The sequence below is a fragment of the Entelurus aequoreus genome, linkage group LG04, assembly GCF_033978785.1.
Source record: "Entelurus aequoreus isolate RoL-2023_Sb linkage group LG04, RoL_Eaeq_v1.1, whole genome shotgun sequence".
Classification (NCBI taxonomy): domain Eukaryota; kingdom Metazoa; phylum Chordata; class Actinopteri; order Syngnathiformes; family Syngnathidae; genus Entelurus; species Entelurus aequoreus.
In genome coordinates this window covers 52,246,305-52,274,256 of record NC_084734.1, presented here as the reverse complement: position 1 = coordinate 52,274,256, position 27,952 = coordinate 52,246,305, and the positions used below count along the sequence as shown (strand labels likewise).

Here is a 27,952-nt window from a genome sequence, read left to right as displayed (position 1 = left end):
GACGTCATCTCATCGCGACTCGGGAAAACGAAAACAGCCAAACATCAATGTTTCGTACCAACAAAAAAACATTTGAGGTCAATAAATGCAGTGTTCAAACGACGGAATATATCAGAAAAATGCACACATACACTTGAAGAGATTCTCAATGTTTCCGATCGCCAAATAGGACTTTTGTTCTCGAGGTTCTGCTGCTGGTAAGTGAATAAACGCTTTAAGAGCTGTACCTCAAACAAACTATAGTTTTTATTCTCCATAGCATTTGCCTTCCTAGTATGAATACCATTTTTGATCTACATATGTATTCCCTTCTGCATTGCGGATAAGGGAATACATATGTGGTACAGGTACTATGTATAAATTTCCATCCATCCATTTTCTACCGCTTGTCCCTTTCGGGGTCGCTGGAGCCTATTTCAGCTGCATTAAATAGCATGTTAGATAATGTAATTGTTTCGCATTTTCTTCCAGTAGCCTCTACTACAGTGGTTCTCGACCTTTTTTCAGTGATGTACCCACTGTGAACATTTTTTTAATTCAAGTACCCCCTAATCAGAGCAAAGCATTTTTGGTTGAAAAAAAGAGATGAAGTAAAATACAGCACTATGTCATCAGTTTCTGATTTATTAAATTGTATAACAGTGCAAAATATTGCTCATTTGTTGTGGTCTTTCTTGAACTATTTGGAAAAAAAGATGTAAAAATAACTAAAAACTTGTTGAAAAATAAACAAGTGATTAAATTATAAATATTTCTACACATAGAAGTAATCAAGTTAAAGTGCCCTCTTTGGGGATTGTAATAGAGATCCATCTGGATTCATGAACTTAATTCTAAACATTTCTTCACAAAAAAAGAAATCTTTAACATCAATATTTATGGAACATGTCCACAAAAAATCTAGCTGTCAACACTGAATATTGCATTGTTGCATTTCTTTTCACAGTTCTTTTTGACAGACATTTAAAAAAAAAATCTCACGTACCCCTTGGCATACCTTCAAGTACCCCCAGGGGTACGCGTACCCCCATTTGAGAACCACTGCTCTACTATATATGCATCGTTCTTCCCCCCGCTGCTAATTTGGCTTTTTGTGCCATCCATTTGCCTTTTTAAAGCATAGATTGATTGAAACTCGTATTTGTAGATTGCACAGTACAGTACATATTCCGTACAATTGACCACTAAATGGTAACACCCGAATAAGTTTTTCAACTTGTTTAGGTCGGGGTCCATGTTAATCAATTCATGGTATATTACATGGATTCAATTCTTGAAGATGTCAAATTTCTCAATCAAAATACACTTTTTGATTGGTTGTATTTGCACAAGCGACACCTACTGTAAATATATCTCAGTAATAGTGTTTAATATAAGTACGGTACATTGGGCAACAATTGGGACAGATTATTGTAATTTTAAAGTATCCTTATTTAACCTTGCACTTTGACCCAAGCATCACTTCTGTCCGCATACTCTTGTGAAGCTAACCTGGTCCACCTTTGTGACACCTGACCATAGCACGACAGTATGAGCTCAAGGCTGTGCAAGACCTGCGGGGGGGTCGACATCGATGTGGACCAGGCTCGGGGCAGCGCAGTGTGCACCAGCTGTGGTTCGGTTCTAGAGGACAACATCATAGTCTCAGAGGTCCAGTTTGTAGAGGGAAGTGGAGGCGTGTCCTCTGCTGTGGGACAGTTTGTGTCTACTGATGGTGAGTGTTTCTCTTAAAAATGAAAAACTAAAAATGAAAAACTGCAAATGCTGAGTGTTCAAAAGTATTTTGAAAATGTGTGACATGCCACAATATGCAACACCAGCACATTCCACCAGTGGTTCCAACCATGATCGACCAAAAAAAAAAAAAAAAGACAGACATGTGAAATCCAACAAATCAGCTTTTATTAGATCAGCGTTCTGAGGAGGTATAACTTGTTTATGCCGCTCTCACAATACCACGGTGAATACTGGCTAAGTACTGACCAGACACTCCGTGACAATCATGCACACCAGTGGTCTTCAAGTCTACACCGGTCCCATCAGAACCTACGAAAGAACGCGTGGATCCAATGTTCCTTTCAGTGTTTAACTCTTTGCTGCTCTTGATGGGGAAGTTAATGGCTGGTACTTTGCCAGACATATGGTCTGATGGAAAGAATCTGAGGTCATGTCCAAGTGTAGTGCGAGATGATATTTGAATGTCTTTTTTCAAGGTCGAAGGTTTTCCCCCACTGTATGGTGCGTTTGTTATATGTTGCACCACACGCTGCTGCTGCTGTTTTTCTTGTTGAAGAAACTGGTTTGTATGTTCAGGGAGTTTTGGTGTCTGGTGCTTTTTGCTGCTGGCAGCCATTGGACCAGAGTCATCAAGGAAAGGACTGTATCTTGGTGAAAGAGTGACTTTCGGGCTAAGGATTTCAGAAGTTAATCTTCTTTGAGGTTTAACTCTGATGTTTTGTACTTCAAACTTTCTTTCAATTGACCCAGTTTCCTGTGGTTTGAGGTCAACTATTGTTACATTATAAATATTGTTCACAGAATGGTTATCGACCTTGATCGGGGTTTGGATGAATCCTGAAGGAATTTGAAGGACTGGATGTTCATAATGAATTTCAGGAGTGTAGCCTGGTCTCTTTTCCAGGTGGTAACTTACTAATCTCCTAAAGGGACTGTAAGGCTGTTGGGTCTCACTGGGTTCCTTCTTTCTATTCCGGCTATGATCAGTTGGCTTCATAAAGCTAATTTGGTCACGAGGCAACCAGTGGTGCAGCAGACTTGAGCCTTTCACTCTGTTCACATCTGACATTAAGTCATCCACTGACATTCTGTCAAAAGAGAGACTGGCGACAGAGTCGTTGTACATGTATTTTTCTGAAGGAGCTGGAATGTGCCTATTAACCTGAGGAAGGTTGAACTTTATATGAAACTGCTGGTTTTGGCCTTCTGGTATTGTGATTAAATTGCTAGGTCTAGGTTTGGGCCAAAGTGTGACATCAGGTATGGGCTCAACTCTTTTTGCTTCACGGGGTTGGTTGGGCTCTTCAACTGGTTCTGATTGGCCGTTTGGTGCAGTTCCAGGAACTTGGCGTGAACAGTCATGGGTGGGGACCAGATTTATTGAATCTGTGGGAAATTTAAGATACATTTAGAGATTTTTTTCTTTTTTAAACGGATCACGGATCAGCTGATGAGCCTAGACAATCTTGTGTGTGAAACAGCAGTATCAAACTATGCCAACATTAGCTGTCCAGCAGAAAACGAAAGTGAAGGACTTTCTTGCATTACCACCCGATTCTCTGCAGGCAATCAAGATACAGTAATAGAGGCCATCGTAACTTCCGGTAAAGATTTATGCCCACACACACCTCTTTATTTCTTACAGTGGCAGATCTAAGATTAAGATTTTTTTTGTCCACCAAAAACAGGCAATCACTGAATTGCACTTATAAATTGACATGCTTAAATGAAACAGAATGATTAAGGAAGTTGTTTGAAATCTTCCTATGTGGGGCATAGTCCAGGGTTTCCCCCTTAAATGATCGTGGCGGCTCGCCACAGCAAAATAAAAAACGCCACACCTTAAGTGGTTTTTACCTGGTAAATGTAATATAGCCCCGAGAAGAAGTTACACCAAGTCTAAAATTCTTTTAAACTTTTGCCAATCTTATGCTAACAACCGGCACAGTTCCAACACTTATTTCCTCCATGCACAAACGTCTCCGTGCTTCACTCCCAGACACACAACACTTACGGTACTCATTCCCTGGCCAAAACCGTTCACGATCATGGGAACAAAAACAGTCACTACACAAACTTTAACACCAGGGGTTCATTACAGTATGAAAATATAGCCTATTTTGTGCGCACTATTGACTGGTGATGTTGGCCCCCCCACCTTGTCCAAATCTCAAAGTTGTTCTATTGGTTTGTGCTGCAAATTTTTTTGGTCTAACTATTATAGTATTTAAGTTAACGTTTGAATATTTTATAACCAGACCCTCACCTTGTGAAAACCTCCACAACCAGTACCAATTGTCCTACAAAAATGTTTGGTGAAACTACCAGTTTAAGTTAACGTTTAATGTTAACGTGTTAACATTTTAATCATAACTAGACTCCAACAATGTCAAAATCTCCCCAAACTTGTCCCATCTATTTGTGCCACATTTTTTTGGTTTTAACTTTTATACTTTAAGTTACCGTTTTGTCACTCGTGCAAATAATGCATGAGTTTGCAGTGATCGTTTCGTTAAATGTTTGACATACTTAACGGTTTTTATTACCCATTTAAATATGTTAACATTTGTATTTCTTAAACACGTGTTAGCTACGAGTGTTCCGAAAAGCACCAACTCGGCATGTCTAAATAAAAGAAAGCAAATGTGCGCAAAGCTTAAAAAAGCTGAGCTTTTACCAAAGGTAACAATCAGACATGAAGCTTTCAGCTCATATGTTGACATCTATAGATATTCTGATAGACTGGGGAAAAGACGCTACTCATAAACAGTGTGTGCAACAACAACAAACATGGCAGTAGACTCAAAGTTAAATCATGAAATGCAACATTTACAGAGCAAAAACGATTCATTTATCCGGGAGAGTCTTGATATCAATTTTCTTAACACAGCCACACAGAGGTTGCAGACCTCCATGCTTTTCAAAGTTTCCATCAGTTTTGTTACGTACAATAGCGTCAGGAGCACAATCCTTCATTACGTTTGGGAACGCAAACGACAATCCTTGATATCGCTCAACACATCTTTTGATTAAGCACAGTGATCTATTCTATTGCATAGTTAGATTTTTTGCGCCCATCTGCTTTTTGCAGGAAGATTTAAGCCTCTTTTGTACTCTGATAGTTGCGCGTTACTTGCTGTACAATAGCCATTTTAGCTTGGTTGACCACCATTGGTATTCATTCCCGGGAAGAAGTCACGTGTGGGAATACAAGCAATACCTGGACCTCTTTCCTCAGCACATTTATTTCCATAGCAACGCACTTCTGGCAACAAATGTGTTATACTTCCGGAAACAAACGTGAGCGTGTTGTAATCATGGCACTTGGAAATCGAGAACAAAGACGACTATTTCAGGACAAATGAGGATTCACAACCTTCTTTTTAAACCTGAATATACTTAGATTGCACTGCTGCTTATCGAAGTGAGCACAAAGAGTGAGAGGTTGGAGCAGACTGAAGCGGAGAGAATGAGGTCGGCTTGACTTGCAGGTATAAATGTGGAACTTGGAGCAAAGCTATAAGGACATAAATAGCGTGCTTACCCAAATCAACTGTAAACGTCCCTGGCCTGCTGGACCAAACAGACAACTGTCCATCACGTCTGTCGCTATAATATTGAACATGACACACGCAGCACGTCATGCCTGTTAATACAACTTTTGTACATACGCTGTCGAGCTAGCAGTGTACAAAACATGAAATGTGGGCTAATACTTTACAGATACTGTAATATGATTGTTCGTTTTTCCAATCAGTACAGATTGGTGTAATATTGCATCGGGTTGTGCATTAAACTAAGAAGTCATTCAGCTTCTGACGCAAAAGCTAGTTTAGCTCTTGCCGTAGCTAGCATACCTTTTGCCATAGCTAGCTTACGGCTAATACCATAGCATGAAGTCACAAGGCGATGTGTTATGCTAGAAAAATGGTTCCTCTGTGTTCGCTGTTACAAAAACAACATTACAACTTGATTATACAGGTTACGGAATTAAGTATTGTTCGAGGTTTTTCAAGAACAAGCCAATTTTTACAAATTACAATGCAAAAAAAAAAAAAAATTCCTTGTCTCAAAGATTGTGAACGATAGGCAAAGTTCCCCCCCAAAAAACTGCAGTTGCCCTTTAATAGAGCTGGTTATGAATCACAATTCGTTAACTTGCAAATTATAAGAGTTAGACCAACGATTGCGACTGGTTTTGGGAGATTTTAAGAAGGTGTGCGTGTGGCCGACAATTTTTGCAGCACAAATGCATTGGTCAATTTTGGGGAGATTTTGACATGGTTGGAGGTTTGGTTATGAATAACACTTAAATACCATAAAACGGTAACTGTAAGGGCAGCACAAATGTTGCGACAAGTTATGGGCGAATTGGACAAGGTGAGGGGGCCAACTTCACACAGGAATCAAAACACCCTTTAAAACTATAATAGACTAAAGATTTTTGCTACACAAATGAATGGGTAAATGAGTAAATGACTAATGAAATAAGCTTCATAAAAAGTGAGTGTTTACATTAGTGACTTGATAAACATTTAGTTGTATTATCTATAATATCGTCAAAAGATTGGGACTCTGATCGGAGGCCAAAAATGCTGATTAAGACATTTAATTTACAAAAAAAGCAAACAGTTTACAATGAATGTACTTGCCTGTAAGACTTCCAAAGACTTTGATTGAACCAAAGCCAGGAGTTTCTGATTTGAAGACCCGATCTGCTGACAGTCCGTCGATTCCACTGAGTGGATAGAAGCACCTGACAGTTAACCTGTGAACAGATTATTTTTTTGTCAAGATTTATTCTGCAATTACAACTCTCCAAAATAAACCAACAGATTAAGTGGCCATGGTCCTTAGTGGTTCCTTACTTAAACTGAGAATCTCTGGATATGAAAGCAGGTCCATCTGCAAAAAGCTGTCTGTCATGTAGGATCTCATTCTCGTAAACCACAAAAGAATCTCCAACCTGTTGAATGAGGGTGCCAGTTATTACATAAATTGTGTCTATAACTGAGTTTGTCCACAACAACTTTTTGTACATAACTCATATCCATTCAAAATATGTTCTTAAGGTTGAGGACCTGAGAGACTCATGCACGCACAGCATTCAAGCAGTGGTTGCGTTCCATTTGTGTTCATGGTTCACAGTCACTCCCATAGATTATTAATACTATACAAAAAGTATAAAGACATGTGCGCACAATTGTCAGTAGTTCGTAGTAGTGATTAGTAATTTTTTTTAGTAAACTAATCATGTCAAGCATGAAGCAGTGCATCAAAGAAAAGCAAAGTGAAAGTAAAATTACACAAAAAAAATTCAGCATTGATTGCATGGCCAGTCCAAGTTGGTCAAAAGCAAAAGACTTAGAGATTCATATGGTATCTTTCAACATGTAAAAAGGCTTCGCCCCAATGAAATTGACCGCATTAACGAAGTAGCATAGTATTGTCACTATGTTGAGACTTCCTCAATAAAATAACTCTCCCTTCCCTGCACCATCCCTCCAATATGCAAAAAAACACAGGAATAAAAAGGGAGTTCTATATTACAGTACCTTTTCATTTACTGTAGTTCATCTTTTACGGTCCATGTGTTCTTCGTACAGTGTGACTTTAGGTTTTTACATTAAAACCTGACTTAAATTGTAGTCTTAAAACAGACATTGTTTGACAGAAGGACCTGCCCCTGTACAGTATTTGTGACGATGCAGACAAATGTGAAGTCTTTTCAAATATACTGAAAATGTACAGATGTCTAGCTTGTTAACTGCTTTGAGGACGCTGGGAGTTCAACTAGTGACAGACATTTTTACTCTGACCGTGGTTTAAAATTTGGATTTCGGTTTACCTTGTCAAATGCTACAAGTTGTCAGAAACAAGTTTTAAAACAAAGTCTATTTAAAGGATGTTAAATTGTACCGTGGTCCTGGTCCCACACGAGTCCAGCTTGAACTCAAAAAGGACCCGACTGATGTCAATCTGTTTGGGTCTACAAGTGCGATCTAGTAGACTGGTTCTTTCAGGCTGCAATGTGGGCCAGGTGGACCTTGGGGTTGTCACCACAGTCATGGTGCCATCTGCAGAACAGACTGCAACAAAAAGGTGCAAAATTAGTCCAACATGAAATCATCTTTGTGTCATCAAAACTGATTTAGAGAAGTTGTGGGCCCCGCTTACCGATCATGTCTTCGGTTTTGAAAAGGCAGTGTTTGGCTGTGGAAGTCTGAACCTCCATAGTTCTGGCATTTCGGAGAACCAGCTTAAATGTCCCATGAAAGTTAGATAGGTTGATGTCCTGTAAACATGGCAAAAACTAATAAAAAATATCAGGTTCTTGTAGAAATGTTACTTCACGACCTAAGTTTGATCATTTGAATCCTTGCAACTGATTAGATTCAGGAGTAGGAATGGGTTTGATTGAAACTTTTTTTAGTAGATTGCACAGTACAGTACATATTCCGTACAATTGACCACTAAATGGTAACACCCGAATAAGTTTTTCAACTTGTTTAAGTCGGGGTCCACGTAAATCAATTCATGGTGTATCGTTTACATTGGAACAGATAACCAAAATCGGTACTTTTGACTACGCCGGTGATTTAACGGAACCCAGAATTTCTTAATGCTTGTTACCTAAATGGAAAGCAAACCATAAAGATGCAGAGATAAAAATTCTTGGTTGAAACCACGAATGAGAAAACCATGGCCGAAAACTGGAAAATTATGTTAATTACCAGAGTTTATCATTTTAGCATTTATGGTTGCATATTAACCTCACCAAAATCAAGTCATTGAAATTGCAAATTAATATTTATCCTTCAAACATTTAGTCACAATTATGAAAATATTTTCCACTGGTATTACAATTTAAATGATGTACAGTCCAAATACTGAATGGTGCCACAGACGCAGTCGATGCAATCAGGGGTACTTTTGTTTTCTATGCAGTTGTCACATAATCTAGGGCCCTATATCGTTTTTTCCGAATTAAATTTCCCCCCCCAAAGGCCGTTACAATTCCTGCCAAAGTCAGTTACATTTCCCACTAAAGTCAGTTACATTGTTTCCAAATTCAGTTGAATTTAGATGTTGCGCACAGCACTGTTATTGATGGTTTAAGTTTATTTAGAACATGCAGACAGTTACTATGATATCAAATATTTTACATATTTTCGTTTTCTCTTTAAATGTCTGAAAAGTACGAAGCAGAACTTATTGAATCCTAGCCGCCCTCCATTTTACAGCAATTTCTAACACATTTCTTTACTTCCTGTTCTCATCTTGTAACAACTTAAATCAATGAGTAATAAATACAACCGTTCTCTTAAATAGTTAAATACGTTTGGATAAACAATGAAATGAATAAGATTCTCATTCGTGTCATTGTGAAGGCTGGAAGTGTAGGAAAAGAAAGAAAAAAAGATTGCAAGTTACGACTGCTGTCCTGTCTTGACACTAGTGGTGTCATTCACAACACAAGCAGATGTGTTGCAGGAGTGTGGATTGTCCTGGCTCGCATTTGCTTTGTAGTTTGTTTGCAGACTGTTTCTAGCGGCCAACTCATTTACTTTGGGAGGGGGGCAGTTGAGTGTTTTTGGGGACGAATGAACGTCCCACACACATGATTTCCCCAGACAAATGTTCCTTATGACAGCATTTCACTCATGTCAATTTCCTTAATATTCCCCGTTTAACAGAAGTTTTTATTGACCAATTCTGTTAATGCAAAAATAAGGCCCCAATCAGGATTTGGATATCAGGGGATTAAACCGGACATGGAGAATGTCAGAGAAGATCCCCCTCTTGATAGTTCCACATTCTGCAGATCGCCATCTGCGTTGGATTTATAGAAATGCATTCACATCGCACGGATGTTGCTGCCACTCCAGACAAGATTGTGCTTCCTCCTTACATTAGAACATCTGGTTTCCACTGTGTTTCATTGTTAAGTCTTTGAACGGAAGGCCGAAAATGCAACCTGTGGCCATTTTCGACTAAAAAGTTGGTGCATCACTAATTTAATTGCCTTTTTATTTTTACGGCATTTAAGTTAGTAGTTTATTCAAATCGCATTGCACTATCAGGCTCGTTTGCTGTGTTTTTCTTATAACTTGGTGGTTTTGAGGTGCTTTGTTCCATTTTAACACGTTTGTTCTTCCTGCAGAGTCTTCAAGTGTTAAGATGTGTGTTCAAGTTGCTATTCACTACTTGTTGGCATGTTTTGCAAATAGTTTGTAGGTGTCGGACCTTAAATCCAAATCAAAGCCAAACGAAAAGGAGTTCCTCTTCCCTCTTTTTTTTCCCCACCAATTCCTCTTCGGATTTAGTTTGTTTAGCTTGCATTGTGCTACAGCCAAGCTCCGCTGGCTCTCACGCACAACGTATCAGTGCCGTAAAGTTATTTCAGGTGACAAATGCTACCTCAAAGCAGCAGCTACAGCTCAGACGTTAAAATTACGATAGAGAACTATTTTATGATTGACATTTGTAGGTCTTCCTACGATTAATATTGCACAGCACTAGTTTAAGTTGAACAGACTAGTAAACTAAATACATCTATATAAAATACATTACATTTAAGAAATGATCATGACTAATTGTCATATTGCAACAAAAGCAGCAGTAGTACAGAATTTAGAATGCAAAAAATGAACTTGCTCCTGTGTTATGTTGATGCTCACATTTCTGGGGTTTGTGAATGCACCTCACTGACAGTAATGTGGTTCAATATTTAGACTCTGCTTTCTTACAAAGACGTTACTTGCACATTGTCACCACCAAGCCCTTATTGCAAATTGCTGAGGAATAATTCATTTAGCACTTAAATGAGACACTGATAGCTACTATTCCATACTGGTACCAGTATGGAACAGTTTCAGTACCCAGCCCTATTCAGGAAGTAGTAGAAACTGGACTACATTGCCTGTCACTTACTTCATAGGTGTATCCTATTGAAAAAAATGGAACCAACAGGATGGTTTTATGTCCATCATGTAGGAGTTTGTATCCCCTTTGAGCTGCCAGTTGTGAAGTCAGCGGCTCATTGTAAACGCCCACCTCCCAGAGTGACTCGTCTTGAGGGGGTGTGACGACATTGAAGAGGATTCCTTGGTCAGAACACTGAGCGGTGATCTCCGGTGGCACTTGAGTAAAACATCCAGTATGAAAAAATTGTGTGTAATGAACTTGTAGACATGTCCTTACATGCACTGAAGACCTGAGCTGTGACAAATGTGTGATGATAGTAGGAGTCTTTCTGAGGCATGATGGTCAAAGTGAAGTTGACATCAATGGAGTACTGGACCACACTTTCGCCCACATACTGTTGGAAAACATTGGTAAAGAAAATGTTTCCATGTTACCATATTGGAACTAGCTGAAGATTCCAATTATGCCAGGTTTGAGTTTTAAACCTTATCCGTATAACTTCTCCAAAATAAGTTCTTACCATCCTCTGAACTACAGCTTCTGAAAATGGAGTTTGGATTTTATAAGCTCGACTGCCATTAAGGTGAACGACAGGAGTGATGACAGTTTCTCGTTCGTTTGTCTCCAACAACTTCTTTTTCCCATTGATGTAAACTTCCTCTAAAATGACATCTCCGGGAATATTTCCCAGGTAGATGATGAACACTTGCTCATCCGTGGCTGTCTCTAGATAGAAACATACGAGCAGTGTTTTCCACAATCAAGAACCATTTACTTCAAGTGATATAGCAAATGTTTCAAAATATTTTAGGAATGCTCTAGCTAGACTTAAAAACAGAATTTGGAGACTTACGGTCGAGGCTGAAGGGTGGACGGCAGAGCAGTGGCGTGTCAAGCACTCTGTGGATTCTATGTTTAGTATCAACACTGCTGCCATCTTGATAGGTCACTGAGAACAAATGCTCGTACAGAAGAGAGATCATATATTTCTCCTTGTACATGTTGTCTACCACCAAACTCTGTTTTTAAATAGATAAAAAAGCAGCATCTAGAGACAGCAAAATGTTTTCATACATTTGATACTAGTCTGAAATTTGGATTTACTTTACCTTTCTGTAGCCACCCTCAGCCCCAAAGGGTACCAAAATTTGGACCAGATGTTCTTGCTGAGCCAGACCGAAACCTCTAGCAGCAGCACTAGGCTCATCCAGCATCACTCCTTCCACACCCAGACTATGGTCCAGGTGTTTGAATGCAACTTCTTCCTCAAGCAGAGGCCTTAGCACTCGGGGGATGTCCCAGACCAGCTGAGTTCCATCAAAAGAACCAGAATCTGAAGAATTTAACCATAAGTTCAAAGTACCATTCGGCATGCTCACCTGCCTATTTTATAGGGTTTTTTTTGTTTAGTTTTTTTTTTTTTTTAAAAGGACATACTGACAGTGCAGGCCATGGACATGTCAATAATCATCACCATCAGCTGCTGCTTGTAGAACAGAGACACACGGACAACTTCCATTGGGACACCATCTACCTGAAGAGGGAGAACTGGAAGTACATTAACATGATCCAATGTACAAGTATTGATTGATTGATTGAGACTTTTATTAGTAGGTTGCACAGTGAAGTACATATTCCGTACAATTGACCACTAAATGGTAACACCCGAATAAGTTTTTCAACTTGTTTAAGTCGGGGTCCACTTAAATTGATTCATGATACAGATATATACTATCATATATACTATCATCATAATACAGTCATCACACAAGATAATCACATTGAATTATTTACATTATTTACAATCAGGGGTGTGGAGGGAGGGGGGGGTGGGGAGGGGGGATATAGACATCAAGTAGTGGACATAGAGAGAGAGAGAGAGAGATCAGAAGGCATAAGAAAAAGAATCTGCATTTGATTGTTTACATTTGATTATTAGCAATCCGGGGAGGGTGTTAGTTTAGGGTTGTAGCTGCCTGGAGGTGAACTTTTATTGCGGTTTTGAAACTGCTGTAACATATAGGTTCACTTCTACCAGCTGCTTGATAAAGTCCAGTCAGCGAGCATTGTGACGTTATGCTCATATAGGATATTGGGTTCACGGTGACGAGACTAAAACTTCCAGTACAGGCGCTGTGTAGCGTGGTAGAGTTGGGACGATTCTAAGGACTGTCAGGGGTTTTCCCAAGGGGCCCAGAAACCCCAACAATGCCAAAGTTTTTAATAAACCTATAACAAGGTACATGAATGGACAAGGAAACATTTAATTTGGCTGAGTCTAAACAATGCGAGTGCACTTTAAAGTATTTAATAACTTTGCATGCATGACCTATGGATATGAGCTTTTAACCGGTGAACTTGTTTCCACAAATAATTAAATGAAAAATTATAAAAGATAAAATGATTAAATTTTTTGAAGAGTTTTACGCAGCTGTCAAGTGTGTATCAATGATTCGGCTGTTTTCTCTAATCTCAGGGCTGCTGCAGCCGGATCTTGCCGTTTGAGGAAGCGACGTGTGTGTCTGGGGTGCTTTTTCGTTGCGTCTTGCCTTGACATTAGCTGCTTCTTTTTGGACATACGCACTGTGCTTTGGCTGAACGCAGATGGAGAACAGCCGCGTGTATACCCCGCCCGAGCAGTTGTATAAAACTTAGTTGAAATATGGAACATTCTTGCCCTCACTGTAGGATTGCGCAATATCAACAAAACATGAAATTATATAAATGTGGTGTATAAGATATTAACCATTGTCCACTCGCGATAATGCATAGTATACTATTGACACAACCTAGCCGTGTCCCACAAATTGACATTGCCTAACTGCAAAGCATCGTCAACTTAATGTAGCGACCTTACAGAGGTGACTACTGGCTAGCTCGCGCAGCTAAAGTGTCTCCTATAGTACAAAGCTGCTCAAAGTTAGCAATCCTCTCATCCATGGTGGCAAAAAATCTACATTCCTGCAGAGTGTCTTAGTATCACTGGAGGACAAGGAATAGCTAAGCATGCAACATCTCGAGCAAGAGACAGGAGACACGAAGCCATGTTAACTGCTAAACTGGCTTAAATGTAAAGTAGCTAAAAAGATTAAGTGCTTAGTACACCAACAAGTCTAGCTGGAACAGGTTACAGCGTGAGTAACCAGTGATGAACAGGAAATTAGCAAATTGATTTAGTCTAGAGCAGGGGTCACCAACCTTTTTGAAACCAAGAGCTACTTCTTGGGTACTGATTAATGCAAAGGGCTACCAGTTTGATACACACTTAAATAATTTGCCAGAAATAGCCAATTTGCTCAATTTACCTTTAACTCTGTTATTATTAATAATTAATGATATTTATCTTTGTGGAAACACTGATCATCTTAATGATTTCTCACAATAAATATATATAGAAACAGATAAATATCAATATGCAACACTTTATTTTTTATATTTTCTAAGTGCACATTTTTCAAATTGAACATTTTCAAATGATCACTTCTAAGACAGTCTTGTGAAATCACAATATCCCATTTTAACTAGCTAGCCACTAACATTTTTTAACAAATCATGAATTACTTTGCACCATGTTTGTACAAATAACTCATGTAAAATACAAAAGTAAACTCTGAAATTTTTAAATCATGTCACACTTTGAACTGGACACCAAATCTGTTATCTGTTTCTTTGTCAGTTAGTGGGAAGCCTGGCATTGCATGCTGTTAACTAGTGTGTTGTACTCTGGTGTGTAACTTGACACTGCAACTCTGAGTGAGTCTTGCAGATGTGCATCAGTGAGGCGTGTTCTGTGTTTGTTCTTGATGAAGTTCATGTCAGAAAAGGCTGATTCACAAAGATAAGATTTTTCCTCATTGTTTGCGGAACCTTCTTAATCTTTTGGACATATTTTCACAGCAATCTGGCCTTAAGCTTAATTATGATAAATGTAAAATGTTAAGGATAGGAAATCTAAAGGGAACGTCCTTTCGAATGGAATGCAAAGTGCCTGTTTTGTGGACAGATGGACCAGTTAACATACTTGGTGTTGTCCCAGAAAATCTGGAAGATCTAGGCTCAGTAAATTATGATAATCGACTAAGAAAGCTGGACAAAATTATGCAATTATGGAAAGGGAAATCCCTAACCTTGTATGGTAAAATATCTATTGCCAACTCGTTAATTATTCCTCAATTTATTTATTTGTTTTTGTCATTACCAGCTCCATCAAAAAACTTTTTTAAGATTTATGAGCGGAGGGTCTTCGATTTTGTCTGGAACGACAAACCAGAAAAGATTGAAAGAAAGATTTTGTACAAAGAGTATGAATATGGGGGCCTGAAACTTCTCAACCTTGAAGCTATGTGTCTGTCTTTAAAAGCATCAATTGTTCCAAAGATGTATTTAAACATTGAGTGGTACACAAATGTCCTTTTGGACAAAAAACATGTACTGTATCAAAAGAAATTGTATTCTTTTTTACAAGTGATCCCCTCCCATTTTTCTTATGTAGAGAGTCTGCTGGGAAACATGGCGGGGTTCATAAAGGAAACAATCCACTCATAGTGGTGTTTTCAATTTTATGTGCCAGAAAAAAGAGACGATATTTTGCAGCAGATAATATGGATGAACTCCAATATTGTAATAGATGGAAAGCCTTTCTTTTGGAAAAATATGTTTGAAAGAGGAATCATTTTTGTCAATGATATCAATGAGAATGGTAAAATGCTGAAGTATGATGAATTTAGAACTATGTATGGTGAAGCTTGCTCAAGCTTTTCATTTTATCAACTGGAGTAATTGGGAAAAGATGGAAACAAATAATTATGGAACTACTAAATTATTAGTTTGTAAACCTCTAATAAGAAATTCTAGTTGGCAAAAAGGAACTAAAATAAATAGAAAAATATATAATTTTTATTTAATAAAGAAATCTTTGAAGGCCGCCCCATACAACACATGGAAAATGGGAGGACTTTTTTGACTGCCCGTTGCCATGGGATGCCATATTCAAACTAATCTATAAAACTACTATCGATGTGCAAAATCGTTATTTTCAAATTAAAATTTATAACTTCTTGCCCACAGGGAAAATGTTAAAAATGATGGAATATGACAGAGTCAGATAATTGCCGATTTTGTTGTCAGGAGTCTGAATCCACCCTGCATTTGTTTTGGTATTGTCATATTGTGTCTTTGTTTTGGGTGGAAGTTGAAAAAATGTGTTTAAGGATTGGTTTGTTTATGAAGCTTAATGTGGTTTGTCATTTTAGGAGAGTTCATTGACAATCATGATTTAGTCAATTTAATTATAGTACTCCGTAAAATGTTTATTTTTAAGGCCAAAAACAGATATTCACTTAGTATTACTCTTTAAAACATTTATTCAGTATTTTCTAACTTTAGAAAGTTACATGGTTGAAAACGATGATGCCAAAAAACATTAAAAAAAAGATGAGAAGTCCTCAAAGGCTTATTTTGAAAGTATAATTATATTTATAGATTATATGATATCTGTTGTGTTCCCTAATTTGAGTGACCTGGACATAATCTGGACTGTACATAAATGCTTATTTTGAAAATGTAATTTTGTTTATAAATTATATGCAATCTGTTGTGTTCCCTAATTTTTTTCTGTGTACATGAATGAAGGTGTGTGTTGCTGAGTCCGACTTGGACATTATCTGGACTGAACCTGGTTTTAAAAACCCTTTAAACAAATCTAATTTCATTGACAACCTGGTCTGTTGAAGATAAGGCCATTTTTTTTTAAATAAAATAAGAAATAAAAAAAATGTTCTTGGATAAAAAAGAAAGTAACAATATAAAAATAATTACATAAAAAATAGTAATTAATGAAAATGTTAGTGGACCAGCAGCCTATACAATTGTGTGCTTCAGGGACTGTGTCCCTTGCAGATGTGTTGTCTATGTTGTGGGAACCAGAATATTGGTAGCAGAAAGAAATAACCCCTTTTGTGTGAGTGGGTGTGGATGAGTGTGCATGGGGGAGGTTGTTTGGGTTGATGCACTGATTGAAAGTGTATCTTGTGTTTTTTCAATGTAGATTTAATTTTAAAAAAAAAAAATATATATATATATATATATTTTTTTTAGAACAGGCCCGCGGGCGACTCATCTGGTCCTTACGGGCGACCTGGTGCCCGCGGGCACCGCGTTGGTGACCCCTGGTCTAGAGATTAAAAATGGCTAGAGAGAAAAAAAACAAAATGATGCAATACGTATAGCACATGTCTGCAACCAAAGACTAAGCCTTTGCAACCTGTTTTGAAATGTTTTTGTAATTTATATGGTAAACAAAAAAACTGTAGTGACTAGGGCTGCAATTGACTGTTTTGAGAGTTGTCAGATCATGAAGCGTAGATCTATTTAGCAGTGGCGTGCAGTGAGGTTAATGTCAGGTGAGGCACCGACTTCATCACAGTCAGATTTACAAACATATGAACCCTAAAGAGTATCTTATTCACCATTTGATTGGCAGCAGTTAACGGGTTATGTTTAAAAGCTCATACCAGCATTCTTCCCTGCTTGGCACTCAGCATCAAGGGTTGGAATTGGGGGTTAAATCACCAAAAATTATTCCCGGGCGCGGCGCCGCTGCTGCCCACTGCTCCCCTCACCTCCCAGGGGGTGAACAAGGGGATGGGTCAAATGCAGAGGACAAATTTCACCACACCTAGTGTGTGTGTGACAATCATTGGTATACTTAACTTTAACTTTACACTTAAACTGTAGCACACAAAAAAGCACATTTAATTAAAAAAAACATTATTATGGTCTTACCTTTACTTATAAGTGCGGGAGCAGTGGTGTTCGTGTTGGAAGAGTTGTGAATGAATGAAATATGAAATCCGCGCTGCAGTGCAGGTGTACCTAATGTGTCCCTGTTCACGGCTCCTCTGGCGCGCTGCGCGAGCATTGTTGTTTTTGCACTTTTTGGCTTCTTGTTAAGTGACTTTTTGGGTGGATTCGGTCTTGCACGTGGAGGGTTTGGGTGTGGGCTTTGGTTGGTGTGGCGCTCCCGTCGGGCGGTGCATTCTGCGGCGGAGGTGCTTGGCACCAGGAGGCGGGGTTATGAGACGAGCCTCCAGTTTTATGATCGCTCAGCACAAGAAATACGTTACACACATACAGTTGTTGACAAAATACACTGTACATTATATACCTCAGCTAACTAAACTATGGAAATTTATAATATAATTCATATAGCAATACAGTCTCACTGCACAGCAGGCCAGCATTTAGCAGAGTCATTGCGCACAATCCATGTTGAGGCGCAACGCAGTGACGTGCCTCAACTGGCTGCTGATCACCGCACCGTCTCTTCTCAGTATTTGAACGGCAAATGTGAAAATAAAAATAAACAATCTAAAACTGGTGAAGTTAAATGGAAAATAACTTTAGCATAATCACTGGATACATAACAATTTAATTTTTTTTCTTTCCATGATGGCAGGTGAGGCCGTGCCTCCCCTGCCTCTAGTGCAGGGGTGGGCAATTAATTTTCACCGGGGGCCGCATAAGCAACCCGAGCACTGCTGGAGGGCCACACGACAATATTTCAATTAAATTTTGCTCAATATTATTTTTGATATACCATAAGATAAATAATAATGATGATAATAATTAATAATAATAATAATAATAATAATTTCATTTAACCTAACTTAACTTTATACAAAAGCAGATTGCTTTTTAAGGTCACTTTATCCTGCATTATCCAACATTTTTCCCCATCAGATTTGGACAACCATCTGTTGTTAAAAATAGTTTTTAATCATATCTATTCTATGTTGTTTTTTATATTGGTTTTATATGTAATTGTTTTTTTCTTTTTATTCAGTCATTGGTGGAGCTAAGGATAATATTTGAATATTGTTTGTAATATTGTTGTGCAGCACTTTGGAAACATTTTGTTGTTTAAATGTGCTATATAAATAAAGTGGATTGGATTGTCACACCTGCCAGCGTGTCCCAACACGCATTTACCTCTGTGAACAAGTCATTACCTGTGGTTGTCTCTTTAATTGACTGCATCAGAGCTCTCATCCAAAGTTAGCGAAAAACAGTCCTGTCTCCGGGCATTATCAGCGCAACAAAGTCCAATAAGCACTCCTTAATAAACTCTCCGTCAGAAAACGCCTTACTTTTTCTGGCGCTTTTGTGAGAAATGACGAAACTTGTCCTGACGGCTGCATCTCTGGGGGTGTGAAATATGGCACAAAGTCCTTGTTGGGTTTGCAGTTTTACCATCAACGCATCAGCCTCCCTTGCGCGCGCTTCATCAGACACATCCCGGTATTTTCCCTCGTGTTTCTTCGTGTAGTGGCGATTAAAATGATATTTAAACACAGCAACCTGTGTACCACACATTAAGCACACGGCTTTACCATTAATTTATGTAAAGAAATACTTGGCAGTCCATCTCTTGTTGGAAACACGCCATTCCTCATCAACTTTTCTTTTTTTAGCGTCTCATCACTTGTCTCTATGCACCTTCACTCACAGGTTCCCCCCGGACATACGGCATAAATAACACATTTCAAAATAAAAGCAGCACAGTTGTATTGCGCGCACGACATAGATGTTTTTTAAACTTTATTTTGTAATTTGTAATTGCGCCGTTCAATTCACTCACACGCACACGCGCATACGTCCACACGGAAGTAATACAAATAACGCTTTTCAAAACAAAAGCAGCACTGTTGTATTGCACACTCGACATAGATACTTTTTTAAATTTATTTTGTAATTTATGATTGGCCTCACGCGGGCCGGACAGGGATGCGCAAAGGGCCGGATGCGGCCCGCGGGCCGTACAATGCCCAGGTCTGCTCTAGTGACTGCACGCCACTGCTATTTAGTCGCTCTAATTTAGCCATCGGCTTATAAATTCAATGATATATTTTTAGGCACGTGCCAATATGAACTTAATTCAGAAATATTTATGTAAACTGTGATGCTCATTAGGCTGTTAAGATAAGGGGATTTAATTGTGGTTTGTGCACCCCTTCGAAGCACTAGTGATAACGGCTATATCAAACTTTGAAATGCTGATAAAAAATATTTTATGGAAAATGGCAACAACAAAACACCAAAGTTAGAGCTTTTTTGTGATGAGTTTAGAAAGCTGCACAGGTGTATAGGCAAAGTTTAGCTGGTGGGCTTTGGTTAAAATGGTAGTTAAAGCCATTTTTCACACAACTCCCTTAGCTCGCTAACAAGCTACATCTTACAGAGGAGCATCAGAGACCGCATCCTGCAGATGTCAGACATGCCTCTACTCTAAAGGGAAACTGCACTTTTCTTGGAATTTTGTCTCATTCACATCCTTGTGAGATAAGCACATGTTTCTTTTTTTTCATCCATTTAACTGAACGTAAAAATTAAAGTCAGCTAACAATGGAGGAAGTACAGAAGTCACTCTTTTCTGCATATAAAGCACTCTAAAAAAACATCCAAACACTTCCAGGAAGGTTTTATTAATAATTTGTAATTATATGTAATGGCAAGAAAATTCATAACATGTAATATTTACATATTTTGATCTTTTTAAGCATACAGGGCAGCATTAATTTACTGGATGCATCAGTCGCTTTTTTCTACAACATTACTAATCATGGCAGACTTCATGAGGGACAAACAAAACAATCACTGTGGGATGCCTGCTTTCACTAGGATGCCAACTAATGGAATGTTCAAACCTTGCAGTTTAGATTAATCATAATCTATGCAAAGGGTTAAAAAAAAAAAAAGCTGGTGCCGCAACAAGCGTCTCACCATCTGCGGCTATTAAGTCGAATTTCACAGATGACCAAATTCTGTTTAGGTCTGCAACCCTTTTCTGTTTAGGTGACAGGCATGATTTATAACGTGGAATTAACTTTCACCAGCTAACAGGCAATCATGAGCAGCAGCCCAGTATGTCAACACTGCAGCTGCACAAGCATATTTAGTAGTTAGCATTTTTAGATCATGGAACAGCTGAAAAATAGTTTAAGCTAGCCATCTAGAATGAGCACATTACAAATTTGTATGCAAAAAAGAACGTGTTCTTGTCTCATAAAGAATTGTGAATGATTGGCAAAATAAAATTTAAAAAATACAGTTCCCCTTTAAGTGCCCCCACAACAGACATGCTGCCATGAAAAGCAAGGTTCTCTTTGCAAGTTAAGGTTTCGTGTGTTTGATGTGCTTAGTTCTCAATCGGAGAGTTTATTGCAATGGCGCAGCCAATTTTCTCTTCCTGTTGCTCGGCGGTCAACGGTCTCGTTAGTTTCTGTTCGGAAAAACAAGCGATGACGTGACTAATATCGACAAAGGAATTTGTCTGTGATACATTTTGTAGTTTGTTAGCTTCAAAATATATACCATAATAGATTTTAGGCCATCCTTTAAATGTCAAGCACACCTTTTAATCTGCAGCAATCACTATATTTTTAAACCTAAATATAGTTGAGGAGCCCAAATATTTGTCCAAGTTAGCCTTATTAGCAGATGTATTTATAATATATTTGTATCTATATGCTTGACTTTGAACTTCCACTGCTGACTACTAAATGCATGTTCTTGACCAACCTTAGTTCTTGACTACCTACCGTGACCAACTGTGCCTCTGCAGTTTTGTACGGGGATCGAAGCACCGCCCTCTTGGCAGTCAGGGTCAAACTATAACCTCTACTCACTGCCTCCAGGATTGACATGGAAGTCAGTTGTCCGTCACCCTGCAGGAACATCAACTCAGAAGCTGAGTTTACCATCTTCTGAGCCTGAAACAAGGAAAACAAAAATGTTAAATGTAGTAAGCAGGATTAGCTTGAGCCGATCCCATTTTCTCCACTGAGACCAATAATATTCTAACTGTTATTGTTCATTGGAATTCTGGGACGTCACGCTCATCCAACTGAAGATTTAAACCAGGTCAAACGTGAAACACCTATTTGTGGCATTCATATATTTGTACAAGTAGACAAAACCAATACAAAATAAAAGGTTCTTCGTCAAACTACACAATACCTTGCTGCTATAAGCTGAATAGCCAACTATAAAAACAGGGGGCGCTGTGGGGTCACAGGTCGGATGGAAATGTATTTTTCAGACCTTTGAACACAAGCCTTTATTATACTTTCGAATCTAGCAAGATTGTCTTGTTGCATCCTTCGATGAATGCTGATGCCGAGTTACCTGGGACAAGGCCGCCTGCCACTCTTGTCTTGTTTGGCCTGGCTGAGCTTCACATGAACCTTCTCGCTGCACATTCACCTGAAGGGACATCACATTAAATTAAGTATTTGAGCGGATTAAGAAAAAAAGAAGTAAATACAATGTTCTCACCTCCATGTAGTCTTCCTCACATACTATCTCTCTGTGAATCCATCTTAAACCAGAACACAAGGCTGAAACTGGTCGGACGATCCAATCAGAACCACCATCACTCAGCATCACATTAATTTGAAAGGTGAAAGATTGATCATCCTGAACAAAAAAAAAAAAATAACTTTACAGATTGATTACAACAGTCTGAATATTGATGGAGCGGAGTTACGTGGACACTTGTAAAGCAAGAGTAATAAGAAGCTCTGAAAGTGGTGTATCCATCTGCCTTAAAGGTGCTGATGGTATAACCACAGCGTGAGGCCACCTGTGTGCTGATGGCGTGGACACCATTGTGATCTATTACGAAGGAGGAGGTCACAAGGTCAGCTTTGGACTCAAACTCATTGGTGGTGAACGTGTAACTAACCTACAGCCTCAAACTGGACCATCCATCTGGAGGTCACATGAATCCACAGATAACGATCCCTACAGGCCCACTCCACTAGTGTTAGAGGGGAGAAAACAGGTCAAAAGTCAGAAAATGCAATTGTACCACAAAAGCAGTAATAAATTGGATTACCTTCAGTTGTTGCACAGGTAAAGAAGAGAAAGGTGAGTCTAAAAGAAAAATAGACCAAAGCATTGAGGTATTACTTTTAAAAAACAGTTTAGTTCAACTCACCCAACAAAGACCTCAACTGTCCTCATCTTGAAATGAATTGCTAAGCTTGTCTGAGTGACAAAGCAATGCTTTTATCTGCACAGCCAGGTGAGGTAATTAGCAGGCTGCACACCTGTGAGCCATTGTCTGATTCTAACTTCAACTTTCTAACAAAAAAAAATGTTGGTCAATTCTTATCAACTTGCAGCAGCTTCATTATTTTTCACATCTACACGTGTCAACAACTGACTCTAACATGACATTTGAAATGTTTTCACATTTACACATTGTGTGTGTGTCTTTGTGTGTGTGTGTGTTTGTGTCTCAGGTCCTGTAAAAACTCCTCTGCTTGGTTCTGGTTTTCACACCAGTGTAGGTAAAGAGTCGAGAGCACAGACACTGCAAAGTGGTGAGCATTTTTGGGACTTCATCATTTCTAATGTCTTTAACACTAAGCACTCACCTTTTTGTGTGTGTGTGTGTGTGTGTGTGTGTGTGTGTGTGTGTGTGTGTGTGTGTGTGTGTGTGTGTGTGTGTGTGTGTGTGTGTGTGTGTGTGTTTGCATGTGTCTTTAGGGAGACGTCAGATCCATCACTTAGGCAACCAGCTGCAGCTCAACCAGCACTGTCTGGACACAGCATTCAATTTCTTCAAGATGGTTGTCAGCAGACACTTGACACGTGGACGTAAAACGGAACACATCATCGCTGCCTGTCTCTACCTGGTGTGTCGCACTGAAGGAACACCACGTATCCCATAATGATGCGTGTTTTTTCGTGTGTGTGTGTGTGTGTGAGTGTGTGTTTGTTTCTTTAACTACTCATCAGACATGTTGCTGGACCTGAGTGACCTGCTGCAGGTAGAACCACATGATAATGTACAGTAGTTAGAAGAAATATATTAAGAAGTGTTCGTTTTTTTGTGATGTGTTCAGGTGAATGTCTACATCCTGGGAAAAACGTATTTGCTATTGGCTCGTGAACTCTGCATCAATGCTCCTGCCATTGGTGAGAAATTTTGTTTAAGTTTATGTATTAATTGTTTCTATATTAAAGCAATATGTTATTAATGACTGTTTTATGTATTATATGTTGTTATATGTATGCACTATTTTATTATTTAATGTTTTATGTATTATATGTTGTTATATTTATGCATTGTTTTATGTACTGTTTCATATTGATGCAATGTTATTTACTGTTTTATGTAATTAATGCGAGTGTGAATGCTGTCTGTCTATCTGTGTTTGCCCTGTGATGAGGTGCGACTTGTGCAGGGTGTACCTCGCCTTCCGCCCATGTGCAGCTGGGATAGGCTCCAGCACCCCCTACGACACCATAAGGGACAAGCGGTAGAAAATGGATGGATAGATGGATGTATTATATGTTCTTACATCAATGCAATATGTTATTATTTACTGTTTTTGTTTTTAATGTTGTTATATTTATGCAATATGTTATTTACTGCTTTATGTATTGTGTTATTATTTGCAGTTGTATGTATTATGTTCTTATATGTATGCAATATTTTATTATTTGCAGTTTTATGTATTATGTTGTATTAATTTAATATGTTATCATTTACTGTTTTATTTTTTATATATTCTTATATTTATGTAATATGTTATTAGATAGAATAGAGTAGAATAGAAAGTACTTTATGGATCCCTGGGGGAAATTCAGCACCACAGTTCACTCACAATAGACAATGACAATAATAAATATAATATATTATATATATATAATATATGAATAATATAAGTATATTCTACATATCCATCCATTTTCTACCGCTTATTCCCTTCGGGGTCGCTGGAGCCTATCTCAGCTACAATCGGGCGGAAGGCGGGGTACACCCTGGACAAGTCGCCACCTCATCGCATATTCTACATTTAAGTGCAGTCAAGGAACAGATGCATTATACAGTCTGATGGCTGTCGGTATGAAGGACCTCCTGTGTCGTTCCGTGTTGCATTTTGGGAGTCTGAGCCTTCCACTGAACGTGCTCATTCTTTCCACAAGGTCAGAGTGTAGTGGGTGGGAGGTGTTGTCCATAATGGCTAGGAGTTTTGCTAAACTTCTCCTCTCTGACACCACCGCCAGAGAGTCTAGCTCCACTCCCACCACGTTACTGGCCTTCTCTACCAACTTGTCCAGTCTGTTTGCGTCCCTCGCTCTCAGCCCGCTGCCCCAGCAGGCCACGGAAGAAGGCGCCCGCACCCATTATTTACTGTTTAATGCAGAGGTCCCCAAACTTTTTGACTCGGGGGCCGCATTGTGTTAAAAAAAATTGGCCGAGGGCCGGGCTATATATGTGTGTATACATATATATTCCAAGCGCGATGATGTCACGTTATCGATGGGAAAATGCCTTTTTAGACAATATGATTTGCCTGAGCGGCTAGGAGACACCGAGAGTCACAAGCGGTAGAAAATGGATTAAAAAGGACAGATTTTAAAAAATTATAATTAAAAAATATATATATATATATATATATATATATATATATATATATATATATATATATATATATATATATATATATATATATATATATATATATATATGTATATGTATATATATATATATATTTTATTTTTATTTTTTTTTCCTTGGGACTTCCCGCGGGCTGAATTTTGGGGACCCCTGGTTTAATGTATAATATGTTATTTACAGTTTCATATATTATATATTAGTCACAGTTTTATGTATTATATATTATATTTATGCAATATGTTATAGTCTATGTTCTATGCTCTGAACATTCTGCATTTCGTAAACTCGTTTGGAGAAGAAGCGACTCGTCTTTCAGTCAATCAATGTCCAACACCCCCTTATCTGGGCCCCGCCCTTTTTCAGATCCATGTCTGCTAATTCCTCGCTTCGCTCACATGTTGGAGTTCGGGGCAAAGACTCATGATGTTTCCATGACTGCTCTTCGTCTGGTTCAAAGGATGAAGAGAGACTGGATGCACACGGGACGCCGTCCATCTGGACTCTGTGGTGCCGGTACAAACCCAAACAAAGCGTCCCGAAAGACCTACACAGTTAAGATCTCAGTTGTCTTCCTGTTTGTCTTCAGCGCTACTCGTGGCGGCCCGCATGCACAAGTTCCGTCGTACAGTGAAGGACATAATCGGGGTGGTGAAAGTTTGTCAGGCCACTCTGCGGAAGAGGTGAGAATTTCTAGCTCTGACTTGTCAACGTAAGGGTCACGGTCCTCCTTGAGACAGCTGCCCTCTTCTTGCAGGTTAACAGAGTTTGAGGACACGCCCACCAGTCAGCTGACCATTGATGAGTTCATGAAGGTGGATCTCGAGCAGGAATGTGACCCCCCCTCTTTTACCGCCTCCCTGTACAAGACCAAGATGCAGCAGGTAGAACCCATCATCATCTTCATCATCAAACAATGGCCTTCATACTTGTGTTCTTCTGCAGCTGCAGCAAGAGCTGACCAAGAAGCTGGATGAGGTCCAAGGTCAGATCCAAATTCTGTCAATGTGACCCTGTTGTCCTTATGACCATTGACTGTCCTTCCATCAGGAGAGATCAGCTGTTTCCAAGACCAGATTGAAAGCCAGCTGGAGAAATGCCAACCTAAACTAAAAGGAGTTTATGCCGCCTACGTTAACAAAACAGGTGGGCATCTATCAGCAGATTCTCTCAACCTACAAAGAAGAACTGACAATAACTTTTTTTGCAGACCTTCAAGAGGAAATGACAAATGACCTGAAGGAGTTGGAGGTTGAAGATTGTGACTTCCAAACTGCCACCCAGCACCTTACGCAGGACTTCCTGTGCCAGGTGATGCAAGACGAGGACAGGCTGTGCAAAAACGACCAGGACTTTGGTAATCCCAGGCCGGGCACCGAAGACGGGCAAGCTCGGCAGCAGACCGCTTCTGTTAGCATCATCCTAGAAAGTGCTGCCGCTTTGGACCTCCAGCAAACATTCCAGGTCTTTAACAAGTCCCAAATAGAAGTCACAACATCAGGTGAGATGATGAATGGCTTTGATCTACATTGTCATTTTGCCTCAATCGAAGGCAACCCACACAAGACAACCTAATTTGGTGTCCGTCCCTATTTTACAAAAGTGGAGGAGAATTCGGAGAGTGGAGATTTGGATCTGGACGGTATTGATGAACAGGAAATGGATAAGGTCAGTTGGTCAATAAGACTTGCTTGCAGGTTGTATGCTTGCTCATGTGGTCCTCTTCAGTACATCCTGAGTGACAATGAGGTCCAAGTGAAGACCCAACTGTGGATGCAGCAGAACCAAGAATACCTGCAAGAGCAGAAAGGTCATCAGATGCACAAAAGCAAGTGATCAATACATATCAAATACTGATTGTTGGTTTGTTTTCCAGAGAAAGAAGAAAGAATTAAAAAAGAGAAAGAGCAGGGGACGTACAAAGAAAAGGTTAGTTATTGGCTGGCGTTCATGTTGGGATGGAACTGGCCTTTCCCCTTTTTGCAGCCCAACAGGTGCAAGAAGAAGAAGGAAAGCCTCCAGTCGTCCACAGCAGGCGAGGCCATCAAGAAGATGCTGGAGAAGAAGAAAATCTCTACTAAGATCAACTATGATGTCCTCAAAGACCTCAACAGTGGGGAGACAGGAAGTGGAGGGGACAGCAGCCCTGAAACGACCACCCCCAAACCTCTCGCAAGACCTGCACGAAAAAGACTCGGCCGCCGCAAGAAGACGGGTAATAACACTGTTGTGGACCTGGCCGCTACTGCTACTATGATGGGGAAGCGGTGAGTCAACGCATGTCCACAGACCACTGACTATGTTGATATGATAATATATTCCATCTTACCTTCCTCTGTGTTTTCAGGCTGGGTCCCCTCTTCTGTGGGCCCCCTAAAAAAAAAAACATGTCGCAGGTAGGTCCAACTTTTGTATCCACACAAAAACGGGACTGATGATTTGACCTCTTAGGTGGAAGAGGCTGTTTCCATGACAACAGCTTTGACAACTCTCAAACCAGAGTCCGACTGCACTCCTATCCTAGACAAGGGCGACAACGAGGAGTGTGTCAGCGCCCTGCAGCTTGTTGGACGTCAGTGTGAGCTTTTACTGTGAAAGGGAGCTTTGGGGACTCATTAAGTCATTCTTGCTTTGTGTGTCTTAGATTTTGGCTGCGAAGACCATGAAGACCACGAAGATGATGAGCACCTTTTTTAATTGTTTAAAATTATTTAATACTTCAAAATATGAAAATGCAAGAGTCAAAGATTCTTTATTGTCAAATTTTTTATATATAAAAGACTTAAGGATGAATCGAGATGGCACGTCTCTCTGTAC

At 39.3% G+C, this 27,952-nt stretch overlaps 2 protein-coding genes across 5 annotated transcripts; one reads left to right on the top strand and one right to left on the bottom strand.

The window, feature by feature from the left end:
- Positions 1 to 14: 14 nt before the first annotated feature.
- On the top strand, positions 15 to 27,924 carry brf1b (BRF1 RNA polymerase III transcription initiation factor subunit b). 3 transcript variants are annotated; one of them, XM_062045259.1, is made up of 19 exons: positions 15 to 197; positions 1,522 to 1,714; positions 22,971 to 23,051; positions 23,218 to 23,391; positions 23,470 to 23,501; positions 23,577 to 23,649; positions 25,502 to 25,651; positions 25,725 to 25,818; positions 25,893 to 26,019; positions 26,081 to 26,120; positions 26,186 to 26,281; positions 26,346 to 26,636; positions 26,739 to 26,803; positions 26,864 to 26,945; positions 27,012 to 27,064; positions 27,122 to 27,402; positions 27,483 to 27,531; positions 27,587 to 27,707; positions 27,780 to 27,924. In XM_062045259.1, exons 2-19 carry the CDS (start codon positions 1,531 to 1,533, stop codon positions 27,830 to 27,832), a joined length of 2,046 nt encoding a protein of 681 aa, XP_061901243.1. In that variant the 5' UTR covers positions 15 to 197; positions 1,522 to 1,530; the 3' UTR covers positions 27,833 to 27,924. The 3 variants fall into 3 exon arrangements, with proteins under 3 accessions (XP_061901243.1, XP_061901242.1, XP_061901244.1); XM_062045258.1 differs by having other exon boundaries at positions 27,587 to 27,713; XM_062045260.1 differs by lacking the exon at positions 1,522 to 1,714 and having other exon boundaries at positions 27,587 to 27,713.
- LOC133648806 (uncharacterized) lies at positions 1,881 to 22,720 on the bottom strand. 2 transcript variants are annotated; one of them, XM_062045256.1, is made up of 18 exons: positions 22,664 to 22,720; positions 22,562 to 22,599; positions 22,409 to 22,483; positions 22,211 to 22,338; positions 22,000 to 22,140; positions 21,850 to 21,927; positions 21,264 to 21,434; positions 12,103 to 12,199; positions 11,775 to 11,998; positions 11,519 to 11,684; positions 11,186 to 11,391; positions 10,942 to 11,059; positions 10,672 to 10,880; positions 7,915 to 8,032; positions 7,657 to 7,826; positions 6,606 to 6,703; positions 6,390 to 6,505; positions 1,881 to 3,123 (listed from the first exon to the last, which is right to left on the bottom strand). In XM_062045256.1, the coding sequence occupies exons 1-18, from the start codon at positions 22,687 to 22,689 to the stop codon at positions 1,937 to 1,939; spliced, it is 3,366 nt and encodes a 1,121-aa protein (XP_061901240.1). In that variant the 5' UTR covers positions 22,690 to 22,720; the 3' UTR covers positions 1,881 to 1,936. The 2 variants fall into 2 exon arrangements, with proteins under 2 accessions (XP_061901240.1, XP_061901241.1); XM_062045257.1 differs by having other exon boundaries at positions 22,413 to 22,483; positions 22,664 to 22,693.
- Positions 27,925 to 27,952: the final 28 nt, after the last annotated feature.